Raw genomic sequence first — 16817 nt, 5'->3', positions numbered from 1 at the left:
CTCTCTGTGAACAGGAGCAAGTGTCTGGTGGCACCACCAATACCATCCTGAGGAACCTTCTCTCAGACACGCCGTACACCGTCACCGTGGTCCCCGTCTACCCCGAGGGAGAGGGCCTGCGCCAGTCAGAGACTGGAAAGACACGTAAGTTATCAACAAACGAAATTCCAATCATCCATTTTGTTTTCATCGGGATAAAGACGTGCTCTTTTCAGTTGGTTTGATTCAGTGGCATCTCAAATTTGGAGCCTGTTCGGTTTTTCCAAAGTTTGAACTCAGATATCAAGATACCGGTAGATAGGTCTCAGGATAATACATACCCTCATAGGGAAACATTGTTATTAAGGGCTGTAAGAAAGAGGCACAGGTCCTAATCCAGGCTCCCGCTTGGATTACTGCAACTCGCTGTTGGCTGGGCTCCCTGCCTGTGCCATTAAACCCCTACAACTTATCCAGAACGCTGCAGCCCGTCTGGTGTTCAACCTTCCCAAGTTCTCTCATGTCACCCCGCTCCTCCGCACACTCCACTGCCTTCCAGTTGAGGCTCGCATCTACTACAAGACCATGGTGCTTGCCTACGGAGCTGTGAGGGGAACGGCACCTCCTTACCTTCAGGCTCTGATCAGACCCTACACCCAAACGAGGGCACTACGTTCATCCACCTTTGGCCTGATAGCTCCCCTACCTCTACGGAAGCACAGTTCCCGCTCAGCCCAGTCAAAGCTATTCACTGCACTGGCACCCCAATGGTGGAACAAGCTCCCCCACGACGCCAGGACAGCGGAGTCACTGACCACCTTCCGGAGACACTTGAAATCCTACCTCTTTAAGGAATACCTGGAAAAGTATAAAGTAATTCCCCCACCCCCCATTAAAAAAAAATATATATATATATATATATATATATATAAAAAATAAAAAAAAGGTGGTTGTCCCACTGGCTATCATAAGTTGAATGCACCAATTTGTAAGTCGCTCTGGATAAGAGCGTCTGCTAAATGATGTAAATGTAAATGTAAGGTCAACGTTTAACAAAACTGAGTGCAAATCGAACATTCTGTATTCAAATCTCTGAACCAGATAGCATTTGCACAACCCCCTTCCCCCATAACTTTTAGATGGAACAAAGGGGTAGTTTATCTCACCATAATAATAAAAATAATAATAATAATAATAATTGCTGGTTGGGTTGCCCTGCCTCTGTCTGTGTTTTTATACCCTGCTGTGTGCATCGATTTTGTTTCTGCTCAAATGGTTTGCCATGTGCAGTCAGCAGAAATCCATCCCAGAGAAGTGAATTGGAAAGCTGTGATTCTAGTGGAGCATATCAGTATTACAGAGCATATGGTGCATAATGATTCCACAGGGGGTTCCAGAGACTCCATTGATTGTGCAAAGCTAATACGAAAACGTCCAATGGGAGTCAAGCATTCTTTTTATACTCGCTAAGTCCTTGTCAGTTTCAGAGACACAGATTTAAAATCAAATCAAATTGTATTTGCCACATGCGCCGAATACAACGGGTGTAGACATTACCGTGAAATGCTTTCTTACAGCCCTTAACCAACAATGAAAATGACAACAAAAATAAAACAACAACAACAAAAAAGTGTTGAGAAATAAAGTAGGGAGGCTATATACAGGGGGGTACCTGTGCAGAGTCAATGTGCGGTGGCACCGGCTAGTTGAGGTAATATGTACATGTGGGTAGAGTTAAAGTGACTATGCATAAATAAAAACAGAGTAGCAGCAGCGTAAAAAGATGGGGTGGAGGTGCAAATAGTCCGGGTAGCCATGATTAGCTGTTCAGGAGTCTTATGGCTTGGGGGTAGAAGCTGTTGAGAAGCCTTTTGGACCTAGACTTGGCGCTCTGGTACCGCTTGTGAGATGTGTTGTTACCTACCCTTACCACCTGGGGGTGGCCCGTCAGGAAGTCCAGGATCCAGTTGCAGAGGGAGGTGTTTAGTCCCAGGATTCTTAGCTTAGTGATGAGCTTTGAGGGCACTATGGTGTTGAACGCTGAGCTGTAGTCAATGAATAGCATTCTCACGTAGGTGTTCCTCTTGTCCAGGTGGGAAAGGGCAGTGTGGAGTGCAATAGAGATTGCATCATCTGTGGATCTGTTGGGGCAGTATGCAAATTGGAGTGGGTCTAGGGTTTCTGGGATAATGGTGTTGATGTGAGCCATGACCAGCCTTTCAAAGCACTTCATGGCTACAGATGTCAGTGCTACTGGTCGGTAGTCATTTAGGCAGGTTATCTTAGTGTCCTTGGGCACGGGGACTATGGTGGTCTGCATGAAACATGTTGTTATTACAGACTCAGTCAGGGACATGTTGAAAATGTCAGTGAAGACACTTGCTAGTTGGTCTGCACATGCTTGGAGTACACGTCCTGGTAATCCGTCTGGCCCTGCGGCCTTGTGAATGTTGACCTGCTTAAAAGTCTTACTCACATCGGCTACGGAGAGCGTGATCACATAGTCATCCGGAACAGCTGGTGCTCTCATGCATGCTTCAGTGTTGCTTGCCTCGAAGTGAGCATAGAAGTGGTTTAGCTCGTCTGGTAGGCTTGTGTCACTGGGCAGCTCGCGGCTGTGCTTCCCTTTGTAGTTTGTAATAGTTTTCAAACCCTGCCACATCTGACGAGCGTCAGAGCCGGTGTAGTACGATTAAATCTTAGTCCTGTATTGACTCTTTGCCTGGTTGATGGTTTGTCGGAGGGCATAGCAGGATTTCTTAGAAGCATCCGGGTTAGAGTCCCGCTCCTTGAAAGCGGCAGCTCTACCCTTTAGCTCAGTGCGGATGTTGCCTGTAATCCATGGCATCTGGTTGGGGTATGTACGTACGGTCACTGTGGGGACGACGTCATCGATGCACTTATTGGTGAAGCCAGTGACTGATGTGGTGTACTCCTCAATGCTATCTGAAGAATCCCGGAACATGTTCCAGTCTGTGGTAGCAAAACAGTCCTGTAGCTTAGCATCTATGTCATCTGACCACTTTTTTATTAACCGAGTCACTGGTGCTTCCTGTTTTATTTTTTGCTTATAAGCAGGAATAAGGAGGATAGAGTTATGGTCAGATTTGCCAAATGGAGGACGAGGGAGAGCTTTGTATGCGTCTCTGTGTGTGGAGTAAAGGTGGTCTAGAGTTGTTTTTCCTCTGGTTGCACATTTAACATGCTGGTAGAAATGAGGTACAGTGGGGAAAAAAAGTATTTAGTCAGCCACCAATTGTGCAAGTTCTCCCACTTAAAAAGATGAGAGAGGCCTGTAATTTTCATCATACGTACACGTCAACTATGACAGACAAAATGAGAAAAAAAAATCAGGAAAATCACATTGTAGAATTTTTTATGAATTTATTTGCAAATTATGGTGGAAAATAAGTATTTGGTCAATAACAAAAGTTTCGCAATATTTGTTATATACCCTTTGTTGGCAATGACACAGGTCAAATGTTTTCTGTAAGTCTTCACAAGGTTTTCACACACTGTTGCTGGTATTTTGGCCCATTCCTCAATGCAGATCTCCTCTAGAGCAGTGATGTTTTGGGGCTGTCGCTGGGCAACACAGACTTTCAACTCCATCCAAAGATTTTCTATGGGGTTGAGATCTGGAGACTGGCTAGGCCACTCCAGGTCCTTGAAATGCTTCTTACGAAGCCACTCCTTCATTGCCCGGGCGGTGTGTTTGGGATCATTGTCATGCTGAAAGACCCAGCCACGTTTCATCTTCAATGCCCTTGCTGATGGAAGGAGGTTTTCACTCAAAATCTCACGATACATGGCCCCATTCATTCTTTCCTTTACACGGATCAGTCGTCCTGGTCCCTTTGCAGAAAAACAGCCCCAAAGCATGATGTTTCCACCCCCATGCTTCACAGTAGGTATGGTGTTCTTTGGATGCAACTCAGCATTCTTTGTCCTCCAAACACAACGAGTTGAGTTTTTACCAAAAAGTTATATTTTGGTTTCATCTGACCATATGACATTCTCCCAATCCTCTTCTGGATCATCCAAATGCACTCTAGCAAACATCAGACGGGCCTGGACATGTACTGGCTTAAGCAGGGGGGACACATCTTGCACTGCAGGATTTGAGTCCCTGGCGGCGTAGTGTGTTACTGATGGTAGGCTTTGTTACTTTGGTCCCAGCTCTCTGCAGGTCATTCACTAGGTCCCCCCGTGTGGTTCTGGGATTTTGCTCACCGTTCTTGTGATCATTTTGACCCCACGGGGTGAGATCTTGCGTGGAGCCCCAGATCGATGGAGATTATCAGTGGCCTTGTATGTCTTCCATTTCCTAATAATTGCTCCCACAGTTGATTTCTTCAAACCAAGCTGCTTACCTATTGCAGATTCAGTCTTCCCAGCCTGGTGCAGGTCTACAATTTTGTTTCTGGTGTCCTTTGACAGCTCTTTGGTCTTGGCCATAGTGGAGTTTGGAGTGTGACTGTTTGAGGTTGTGGATAGGTGTCTTTTATACTGATAAAAAGTTCAAACAGGTGCCATTAATACAGGTAACGAGTGGAGGACAGAGGAGCCTCTTAAAGAAGAAGTTACAGGTCTGTGAGAGCCAGAAATCTTGCTTGTTTGTAGGTGACCAAATATTTATTTTCCACCATAATTTGCAAATAAATTCATTAAAAATCCTACAATGTGATTTTCTGGAATTTTTTTCTCTCAATTTGTCTGTCATAGTTGACGTGTACCTATGATGAAAATTACAGGCCTCTCTCATCTTTTTAAGTGGGAGAACTTGCACAATTGGTGGCTGACTATATACTTTTTTCCCCACTGTAGAACGGATTTAAGTTTCCCTGCTTTAAAGTCCCCAGCCACTAGGAGCGCTGCCTCTGGATGAGCGTTTTCCTGTTTAGTTATGGCCTTATAAAGCTCATTGAGTGCAATCTTAATGCCAGCATTGGTTTGTGGTGGTAAATAGACAGCTATGAAAAATATAGTTAAAAACTCTCTTGGTAAATAGTGTGGTCTACAGCTTATCATAAGGTACTCTACCTCAGGCGAGCAAAACCTCAAGACTTCCTTAGGATTTGATTTTGTGCACCAGCTGTTGTTTACAAATATACACAGACCGCCACCCCTTGTCTTACCGGAGTCAGCCGTTCTATCCTGCCGATGTAGCGTATAGCCCGCTAGCTGTATGTTGTCCATGTCGTCGTTCAGCCTCGACTCAGTGAAACATAAGATATTACAGTTTTTAATGTCCCGTTGGTAGGATAAGCGTAATCGTAGGTCATCTAATTTATTTTCCAATGATTGAAGATTGGCTAATAGGATTGATGGAAGAGGCAGTTTACTCGCTCGCCGTCAGATCCTTACGAGGCACCCCGACCTACGTCCACGATATCTCCGTCTCTTTCTCTTGCGAATGACGGGGATTTGGTCCTTGTCGGGTGTCTGTAGGATATCCTTTGCGGCCGCCTCGTTGAATAAAAAATCTTCGTCCAATACGAGGTGAGTAATCGCTGTCCTGAGATCCAGAAACTCTTTTTGGTTATAAGAGACGATGGCAGAAACATTATGTACAGAATAAATTACAAATAACGCGAAAAAACACACATAATAGTACAATTGGTTAGAGGGCTGTAAAACGGCAGCCATCTTCTCCGGCGCCATCATCATTTATGATCGTTGATTCATATCTGATGCCCGGCCAAATGGGAAGATACTGTATGTTTGACAGACTAATCTTCCTAAACACACCATATGCATGTGTTTAGTATAGAATGAACCTCGCTGTTGGATGAACAGGTTCTACTTGGAATGTTTTTACTTATGAATAAGGTGGCTGGGTCTGAGTCTACCTACTGCATCTAAGCTTTATTGGGCTAACGTGCTGAATGCCAGAGGAATATGCACATCTGTTTTAGTTTAAAAGGGAAGTTAAGAGCCTTTTGCATAAACCCAAACTATGCTACTTCTCTGTACATTCTCTTCACATAGACACTATAAAATCATTTGGTTACTGGAGACTGCTTCCCTCAGTATTTGAGTCCCCCCTCCCTCCATGCTTTTACTGAGCTACGTCCTGTTTGAAACGTAGCAGTCTATTCATTCTCACATTTTGCTGTGGTATCTTTACTTAGCTAGTTCTCTTTGAATGGACAAGCTTTCTAAGTAAGGCATTGTAGAGTAAAATCAGAGTTGTTGTTTGTAGAGTAAAATCAGAATTGTTGTTTGTAGATTAAAATCAGAGTTGTTGTTTGTAGATTAAAATCAGAGTTGTTGTTTGTAGAGTAAAATCAGAGTTGTTGTTTTGTGTTTATGAGGTTGTTGTTAGGTTGTTAAGTCAACATAGCAATTGGTGTATATATAATTGCCCTCTCCACTTTTGACTTTCTCTTACCCTCTTTGACCCCCAGTTCCACGAACCCCCCCTAAGAACATCCAGGTCTACAACCCCACCACCAACAGCCTGAACGTGCGCTGGGAGCCCGCCTCTGGCCAGGTGCAGCAGTACCGCATCGTCTATGCACCTCTGTCTGGAGACAGACCCGCTGAGACAGTAAGTTCACTACCTGCATCCCAAATAGCACCCTATTCCCTATGTAGTGCCCTACTTTTGACCAGGACCCATAGGACTCTGGTGAAAAGTAGTGCACTATATAGGGAATAGGGTGCCATTTGGGACATAAAAACGATCTCTCTCCACTTTTAACCAGAGCCTGTCATTATATTAAGAGGGGAGGCACGTTCACTGTCCCTGCTCAGACCACTCAGAGGGAAAGGGAAAGTCCACTTAAGCAATAAAAGTGTAGAGTAGGGTTGCTGGGCTCTACGTTTGATGAATATATCGAAAACCCTCTCTCGAAGAGTTTGATAGGAAGTCTGTGTAGAAGCCTCACAAATGGCATTCCCTTAGTAATGAGGTTGGTGTTCATTAGGCTAATGGGGAAATCCAGACTTTTGGGCTTTTAATTCTCTGTCTATCAGCATTGATTTTATGCACTGATGCGATGCACATATCTTGGATTACAGGAGAAAGATAGAGCTAATTGGCCTACAAACAGCTTTTACTGTACCACTAGGAGTTCGGAAAATGTGCACATGCACATCTGCGATAGACATAGATGAACATTCTTACGTTTGAAGTTTTGGAGGGCATAAGGCCTTGGTTGGAGGATAATGAGGCTGTTTTTATTAGAATGTTCTTTGATGCAGCAGTAGGCCTTAAAAATGCCTCATGCTAAGAGACAGGTTTTTTTTACCAAAGCATTCGCCAGCTCAGCTAACCTCTTGTCTATTCTCAATCAGGCTCCATTGAGTGGTTTTCACAGAAAATATACATTAGCATATACCTCAGCTACCTGCATGTCTTGTCCATCACTCTTTCAACTAGGAGATTTTCAGTTTAATCCTCAGATAAGCTTTAGATGAAGGTAGACTACTTTAAAGAGCAGCTGTGTTTAGCGTGATGTAATGGCCATCCCCCAGACAAGCTAATAGATAATGTGCTGGGTAGTGACAGTGATGACCCTGGTGATATGACGAGACTGGGCTCCACTGTTGTTAGAAACAGGGGTGAGATAGATGCACATTGAGGCCTGTCCAATGACAGAGCACTGGTCTCATGGTGTTGGTTACGTCTTTGCATTTACTGGACGATGGATGCTTCAATACACTAATTTGTTTATCAATCACTTCTTAGCATTTTAAACCTCTTCAGGGCTTTGTTAGTACTTCATGTTAACCTTTGGCACTAGGCTCCCTCCAAGAAGACACTAGCAGGGATTAACAGTGAGCTCATTATGTACGTTAGCAGTGCCAGAACAGTATGTAATGCATGAAAAAGGTCATTTTAATAAGAATCCTTCTTCAAGGGTGCATCCCAAATGACTCCCAATACTATGTTTGACCAGAGCCCTATGGGCCATGGCCAAACGTAGTGCTCTAAATAGGGAATAGGGTTCCATTTGGGATGCAAACCAATCTTCCTCTCTGGGAAGCCATCATTGTGATTTATGTCTCATGACCTCTCCAAAGGTCCTGGTCCCGGGAAACATCAACAACGCGTTCCTGGATTCGCTCATTCCCGACACGCCGTACTCGATCAGCGTCCTGGCTCTGTATGCGGACGGGGAGAGCCCACCAGTGAAGGGAGACGGCAAAACATGTAAGACTTGAATCAAATCAATCTGACTTTGTTGTTTACACTGATACTACTGACTCATGCGACTCTTGTTTACATTGATACTACTGACTCATGCGACTCCTGTTTACATTGATACTACTTACTCATGCAACTCTTGTTTACATTGATACTCTCGACTCATGAGTGTTACATGAGTGTTACTCATGCTTCCACACATACTTGCTTATACTATAAGACTCCTGAACAGCTAATCAATCAAATGGCTATGCAGACTATTTGCATTCCCTGCTGCCCAGTAACGCGAGCCTACCAGACGGGATAAATGCCTTTTATGCTCGCTTCGAGGCAAGCAACACTGAAGCATGCATGAGTGCACCAGCTGTTCCGGATGACTGTGTGATCACGCTCTCTGTAGCCGATATGAGCAAGACCTTTAAACAGGTCAACATTCACAAGGCCGCGGGGCCAGACGGATTACCAGGATGTGTACTCAGAGCATGCGTGGACCAACTGAAAAGTGTCTTCACTGACATTTTCAACCTCTCCCTGACCGAGTCTATAATACCTACATGTTTCAAGCAGACCATCATAGTCCCTGTGCCCAAGAAAGCAAAGGTAACCTGCCTAAATGACTACCGCCCCGTAGCACCCATGTCGGTAGCCATGAAGTGCTTTGAAAGGCTGGTCATGGCTCACATCAAAACCATCATCCCGGAAACCCTAGACCCACTCCAATTCGCATACCACCCCAACAGATCCACAGATTACGCAATCTCAATCGCACTCCACACTGCCCTTTCCCACCTGGACAAAAGGAACACCTATGTGAGAATGCTGTTCATTGACTACAGCTCAGCGTTCAACACCATAGTGCCCAGAAAGCTCATTACTATGCTAAGGACCCTGGGACTGAACATATCCCTTTGCAACTGGATCCTGGACTTCCTGACGGGCCGCCCCCAGGTGGTAAGGGTAGGCAACAACACATCTGCCATGCTGATTCTCAACACGGAGGCCCCTCAGGGGTGCGTGCTTAGTCCCCTCCTGTACGCCCTGTTCACCCAGGACTGCATGGCCAAGCACGACTCCAACACCATCATTAAGTTTGCTGACGAAACAACGGTGGTAGGCCTGATCACCGACAACGACGAGACAGCCTATAGGGAGGAGGTCAGAGACCTGGCAGTGTGGTGCCAGGACAACAACCTCTCCCTCAACGTGAGCAAGACAAATGAGATGATCGTAAACTACAGGAAAAGGAGGGCTGAACACGCCCCCATTCACATCGACGTGGCTGTAGTGGAGTGGGTCGAGAGTTTCAAGTTCCTTGGTGTCCACATCACCAACAAACTATCATGGTCCAAACACACCAAGAAAGTCGTGAAGAGGGCACGACAACGAGATTTCCTCCTCAGGAGACTGAAAAGATTTGGCATGGGTCCCCAGATCCTCAAAAAGTTATACAGCTGCACCATCGAGAGCATCCTGACTGGTTGCATCACCGCCTGGTATGGCAACTGCTCGGCATCCGACCTTAAGGCGTTACAGAGGGTAGTGCGTACAGCCCAGTACATCACTGGGGCCAAGCTTCCTGCCATCCAGGACCTATATACTAGGCGTGTCAGAGGACGGCCCAAAAAATTGTTGGTTAAGGGCTTGTAAGTAAGCATTTCACGGTAAGGTCTACACCTGTTGTATTCGGCGCATGTGACAAATAAAATTTGATTTGATTTGATTTGAAATACACAATGAGTAAAGATACGTTCGCTATATACATGGGGTACCAGTACCTAGTCGATGTGCTGGGGTATGAGGTAATTGTGGTAGATATGTACAGTGGCTTTTTGAGGATCATGGGGTGTGCAGCGTTGCTAGGTACATGTGTTTGAGTGTAACCCAGTATTGTTGCTGTTGCAGTACCCCGTGTTGGACCTAGGAACCTGCGGGTGTTTGATGCCACCACCAATACTCTTACCATCGTCTGGGACCACGCGGAGGGCCTGGTGCAGCAATACAAGATCGCCTACGCCCCCACCACAGGAGACCCCATCACTGAGTTTGTGAGTTCATAGGTTGGATCCCAAATGGCACCCACAGGGCTCTGGTCCAAAGGAGTGCACTATATAGGGAATAGGGTGCCATTTGGTATGCATCCATAGTGTCTCTCGACAGACTTTCACGTAGCAGGGAACTTTGAGGTTGACTCGAGGGACGAGTGAGTTCATGACCTAAACATGTCTCTTTTTATATTATAATTATATATATATATATATTATATTTGGCTGAGTGGCAAATCAAATACACTCCTCCACACTTACTGTTCAATGTGTTACTACTGCCAAAGCACTGTAGGCCTACAAAGTCATACTTCAGTGTCAGCAAATAACTGCTGATTAATAAGACGAATTAAAGGCTCAGTTAGATCAACATTATCACTGGAAACATTTTGTTACATTACCTTGGATTATTAATGACTTTACACACAGAGCTGGAGCACTTTAGGGCAGCATAGCAGCACTGCATCATTATTCCCTAGTAAGGCAGCCGTTGTGTGACATAACAAATGCTTCTATACGAGAGAAAAATGAATGAGTCCTTTAGCACTGAGTTATAAATGAAAAGTCACTAGAGCTAATCCTCCAGTGTTCCAAGAGGACAAGGAACTTTCATTAATAGCCTTCTTTTACCTCTGCTGCAGTGATGTAGGAGCTAGCCTAGAATTAACACTTAGCTTCCATAAGTAATTCCATAATTATGATCCTTTGTGTGTGTTGTGAAGCCATTTTTTAAAATGAACTAACTGAGTTCTCTGTGGTACTTTTCCTCACAGACAGTTGTTCCTGGCAACAGAAACAATGCCATCCTGCAGAACCTGCTTCCTGACACTCCCTACAGCATTACTGTGGAAGCCATCTATGCTGATGGAGCAGGGCCATCTCTGAACGGGCCCGGACGCACAGGTAACGCAGTTAGGAAAAGTGTTCGGGAAGTGTTCAGTCTAGTATACTGTACACATGACGGTCCAGCTAGCTGGACATAATTTCCAAGCCTGATGAGCTGAGCTGGGAGTGAGAACTATGCACAGGAGTGGAAAATACTTACAAGAGCCATGCTATATCCAACCGATTCCCAAAAAAAATCAGTTTGAAGAGTTCGTAAGATTGGGAATACACAGTAGAGGCAACTAGGAAAGCTCAACGACTGGTGAACATAAGCCCCGAGTTACACAAACAATAGAAACTTTATGTCTTGGCTTGAACAGAAGCACCACTGTGGATGGGCCTCGCTTCAATGGGTTGTCACCACCCACGCAAACCAACCTACCCACTACCCAGTTAAGCTCCCTCAGCAAGACCATGAAACTCACTTTCAGGTATTTGAAAAGGAAATAATCTCCCAAAAAATCACTATTTCTAAAACAAGCCATAGAAAGTTGGTTGCAATTTCAATTTAATCCTCCAGAAATGACAGAACAAATATTGCAACAAATATTGTGGTTAAACTCAAATATACTAATTGATAAAAAAACGTTATTCTTTGAGAAAATGTTTAAAAAAGGTATAATCTTCATAAATTATATTATCGTTAGGAATGGTGGAGTTATGTCGCACATGCAGCTAACAAAAACATATGGAAATGTCTGCTCTACCCAAAATTACAACCAAATAATTGCAGCATTACCACAAAAATGGAAGAGGAAAGTGGAAGGAGGAAAAAGTAAGGAACTTGTCTGTCGGCCTTGCATTAAAGAACATAATTGGTTAAAGAAAATTGTGATAAATAAAAAAGTTTACCAGTTTCATTTAAGGACCAAAAGATTGACAGCCGTCCCATATAGATTGCAAAATAGTTGGGAAGAGATTTTTGACGTACCGATTCCATGGCATAGTGTTTATGAACTGATACGCAAAACGACGCCGGATTCAAAACTTTGAATTTTTCAATTTAAATGATTATATAAAATTCTTGCTACCAATAGAATGTTATTTGTATGGGGGATACAATCTTCCCAGCTCTGCAGATTTGGCTGTGAAGAGACAGAATCATTAGATCATTTGTTTTGGTACTGTCCATTTGAAGCTTGTTTCTGGACACAGGTCCAAGAATGGCTGAAGGATTGCAATATTTGCATGGAGCTGACCCTGCAGATGATCTGAAAAGTCATAGTCAATCGATCAATAATATAATAATACTTTTAGCAAAAATGTTTATTTTCAATTCACAAACTGTAGAAACAATGAGAATAGAAAGGTTCAGAACTTTTGTAAAACATCACAGTACAGTTGAAAAATATATGGCAAATAGAAATCCAATATGGATGGTTAAGAGATAGATGGGAGGTGTTGAATGGAGCTGAAGGATGGGACCAATAACAACAACTAATAACAACAAGATAACTAATGTAAGACATGCTGTGTCCATAATAAGTATATAGGTTATATATTGTTAGCTTTTGTGAAAGAGCACAGTTAGAAAGATATGGCATATAGAAGCATACCAGATGGACATCATGAAAATGATCGGAGGAAGTTCAGGAGTAAAAACAAACAAAATATAATTATTGACTGTGTCCATAAAATGTATATAGTATGTATAAGCATGAAGTAGAGGCCTAAGCGTTGTTGTTCACTAGTTTACTCCAATTAGGGAAGGAATGGTGGGGTTGGAAAGTAATAAAGGGAAATATATATATTTTAAAGGATATGTATGTATATATGTATATGCGTATATATATGTATACAGTGGGGAAAAAAAGTATTTAGTCAGCCACCAATTGTGCAAGTTCTCCCACTTAAAAAGATGAGAGAGGCCTGTAATTTGCATCATAGGTACACGTCAACTATGACAGACAAAATGAGAAAAAAAAATCCAGAAAATCACATTGTAGGATTTTTAATGAATTTATTTGCAAATTATGGTGGAAAATAAGTATTTGGTCAATAACAAAAGTTTCTCAATACTTTGTTATATACCCTTTGTTGGCAATGACACAGGTCAAACGTTTTCTGTAAGTCTTCACAAGGTTTTCACACACTGTTGCTGGTATTTTGGCCCATTCCTCCATGCAGATCTCCTCTAGAGCAGTGATGTTTTGGGGCTGTCGCTGGGCAACACGGACTTTCAACTCCCTCCAAAGATTTTCTATGGGGTTGAGATCTGGAGACTGGCTAGGCCACTCCAGGACCTTGAAATGCTTCTTACGAAGCCACTCCTTCGTTGCCCGGGCGGTGTGTTTGGGATCATTGTCATGCTGAAAGACCCAGCCACGTTTCATCTTCAATGCCCTTGCTGATGGAAGGAGGTTTTCACTCAAAATCTCACGATACATGGCCCCATTCATATTTCCTTTACATGGATCAGTCGTCCTGGTCCCTTTGCAGAAAAACAGCCCCAAAGCATGATGTTTCCACCCACATGCTTCACAGTAGGAATGGTGTTCTTTGGATGCAACTCAGCATTCTTTGTCCTCCAAACACGACGAGTTGAGTTTTTACCAAAAAGTTATCTGCAGGTCATTCACTAGGTCCCCCCGTGTGGTTCTGGGATTTTTGCTCACCGTTCTTGTGATCATTTTGACCCCACGGGGTGAGATCTTGCGTGGAGCCCCAGATCGAGGGAGATTATCAGTGGTCTTGTATGTCTTCCATTTCCTAATAATTGCTCCCACAGTTGATTTCTTCAAACCAAGCTGCTTACCTATTGCAGATTCAGTCTTCCCAGCCTGGTGCAGGTCTACCATTTTGTTTCTGGTGTCCTTTGACAGCTCTTTGGTCTTGGCCATAGTGGAGTTTGGAGTGTGACTGTTTGAGGTTGTGGACAGGTGTCTTTTATACTGATAACAAGTTCAAACAGGTGCCATTAATACAGGTAACGAGTGGAGGACAGAGGAGCCTCTTAAAGAAGAAGTTACAGGTCTGTGAGAGCCAGAAATCTTGATTGTTTGTAGGTGACCAAATACTTATTTTCCACCATAATTTGCAAATAAATGCATTAAAAATCCTACAATGTGATTTTCTGGATTTTTTTTTCTCAATTTGTCTGTCATAGTTGACGTGTACCTATGATGAAAATTACAGGCCTCTCTCATCTTTTTAAGTGGGAGAACTTGCACAATTGGTGGCTGACTAAATACTTTTTTTCCCCACTGTATATGTGTATGTATATATATATATATGCATATATATATATATATATATATATATATATATATATATATATATATATATATATATATATATATATGCGAGAGAAAACAAATATGGGGGATTGGAAGTGATGCAGACAATTACATTGATGGAAGTTACAATCTATCTGCAATATTAAAGCTGATCTACCCCCAAAAAAAAACAAAAAAAAAAAAAAACTCATAATAGTCTTCATAAACAGAGGAGGAGGAAAAACAACAGTGGCTGCTGTAGACTTGGAGCCCAGGCTATGTAATGGTAATGTGGTGAGATACGGCACTGGGGGCTAGCTAGCCTGGAAGTGGGGTCATGGCCTCACTTGTTGTTGGGAGTATTGGCCGTGACTGATTGAATGTTGACATGTGTCTGCTCTCTCTGCTGGTGCTGTGCCTCTGTTATAGTCGGCCTGCTGGAGCCCTTGAGTCTGCGCATCTCGGACGAGTGGTACACCCGCTTCCGTGTGGCCTGGGACCCCTCGCCGTCTCCGGTGCTCGGATACAAGCTGGTCTACACTCCTGCGGGTGAGATGACATCAGACTCTGGGCCACGTCTGTGCAGTCATGAGAAGGGACCCATAACACCCTGAGTTACAGGACTTCTCAATATCATGTTTTGTCATGCAGGGTTTTATATTTCATTGTCCATATCAACCAACCACACTTTCTAGTACAAAAAGTTTATTGACAACAATTAATAAGTAATGATGCAGAATAATTTGCATGCCACACCTTTACATTTCAAGTGAGATGATTTCAGGTTTAGAGCATACCTCTCCTCTCCTCTCCTCTCCTCTCCTCTCCTCTCCTCTCCTCTCCTCTCCTCTCCTCTCCTCTCCTCTCCTCTCCTCTCCTCTCCTCTCCTCTCCTCTCCTCTCCTCTCCTCTCCTCTCCTCTCCTCTCCTCTCCTCCCTTTATGAGTAGAGTTTGTGTTGTACTTTTGCTGTTGTTAAAGTAGAGATTGTGTTGTGTTTTGCCTGCAGAAGAAGATCAGAGTAAGAGCTTGGATGTGTTCGTGGGTGACGTGACCTCATACACCCTCCAGAACCTGCTCCCTGGCACCACCTACGATGTCAAAGTGTTTTCCCAGTATGGCGCTGGCATGAGTGGGGCCCTCGAAGGACAGGGAACAACACGTATGTATTTGAATAACAGAAATATCACCTTGTTTGAACATCAATGTTAACCTGAATACATGCTTAGTCCCAAATGGCACCCTATTCCCTACATAGTGGAGTACTTTTGACCAGGGTCCACTGTAGCCTCAGTCTTGAAGTCACTCTGAGACTATTCTTCTTGTGTTCTGCTCCACAGTCTACCTGAACGTCACCAACATCGAGACCTACAATGTTGGCTTCGACAAGTTCTGCATCAAGTGGAGTCCTCACAGGGCTGCCACTTCCTACAGGATCAAGCTCAACCCTCTGGACCGTAAGTCTCAATCTTAAAGCCACAATCCTGAGTTCTTGTTTCAGCCAACCATTAGAAGCAGATTGCACCTTTAAGCTTGGATAGATGAGATACTTTTTCTACCCTGAAAAATTGCTGCATTACAATTGAGTATATGCTTCCCTTATTTAAAAATCTGGAGCCACAAAGGAGAATGTTGAAGGGACATCAACACATGATGTGGTTGGTGTTAGTCAGTCACTAGCCAGAGATGCTATAGATCCTCCACGGATCAGAGCCACACCCTCTGTGTTCAGAACATTGGAATGGCACTGTGCTGCGTGTTGAGATTGAGTCTAGACATTCACACGACTGTTTATGCTTAGCCCTCCCCTGTGTTTATCCCTCAAAGGAGAATGCATGATGTGGCGTTTTCTGAAAGCATACGACAACCAAGTTTTAATTGTGTCTCTGTCTGAAAAGATTACTTCATTTTAACTTCTGTCTGCCTTTGAATCAATCAGTTTCATATTCACACATAGACCCGGGGTATAAACTGTTAAAAACATGAAGCAGTATCGCAAGGATTTCAATATTGACACGGGGTATAAACTGTTAAAAACATGAAGCAGTATCGCAAGGATTTCAATATTGACATGGTAGTCATTACCCAAGACACATTTCCAAACTAAAGCAGGCTTTGCTTGTGTGAGAAAGACAGCTGCTGCAGAAAGCACTCCCCGAAGGTAAACAGTCCCCGAAGGTAAACAGTCCCCAGGTTTTGAGAAACTAGCAACCTTTTAAAGATGCATCAGATATAGACAGAGCTTCCAAGTCAGCAATAGTTTGTCTGAAGTGGAATGCAAACAGTGGTAGAGGAGCGAGGATCATGGCACACGTCTCTGACCAAAAATGACTAAGCAATGCCTATGGGAGCCTTCAGCAGAAAGGGTCAGCCTAGGAGAGGTGAATGAGGGGATAATTACAGTTTAAAAGGCCATTGTCTTGGTCTCATGGTTCATTAGACCAAAAACACAACATTTAGAAAATCTTTCTGCATTTTCCCCAAAACAATTCATATTGAATTTGTAGAGTGATAACACAGATATTACATGTATTTTGACATTA

General features: G+C 43.5%; 1 protein-coding gene across 1 annotated transcript in view; it reads left to right on the top strand.

The window, feature by feature from the left end:
* The window catches only part of LOC121552893 (collagen alpha-1(XII) chain), a 126460-nt gene that overhangs the window by 85249 nt on the left and 24394 nt on the right, over nt 1–16817 (top strand). The window contains exons 50-57 of the mRNA XM_041865986.2: nt 15–144; nt 6390–6532; nt 8011–8140; nt 10037–10179; nt 10950–11079; nt 14706–14825; nt 15284–15436; nt 15615–15731. Of these exons, the coding sequence (XP_041721920.1) occupies nt 15–144; nt 6390–6532; nt 8011–8140; nt 10037–10179; nt 10950–11079; nt 14706–14825; nt 15284–15436; nt 15615–15731 (1066 nt within the window). The remainder of the gene's footprint in view (nt 1–14; nt 145–6389; nt 6533–8010; nt 8141–10036; nt 10180–10949; nt 11080–14705; nt 14826–15283; nt 15437–15614; nt 15732–16817) is intronic.

Source organism: Coregonus clupeaformis, chromosome 36 (genome assembly GCF_020615455.1).
Source record: "Coregonus clupeaformis isolate EN_2021a chromosome 36, ASM2061545v1, whole genome shotgun sequence".
Classification (NCBI taxonomy): domain Eukaryota; kingdom Metazoa; phylum Chordata; class Actinopteri; order Salmoniformes; family Salmonidae; genus Coregonus; species Coregonus clupeaformis.
The sequence above is the reverse complement of the archived record's forward strand: the minus strand, read 5'-3'. Positions and strand labels throughout refer to the sequence as shown.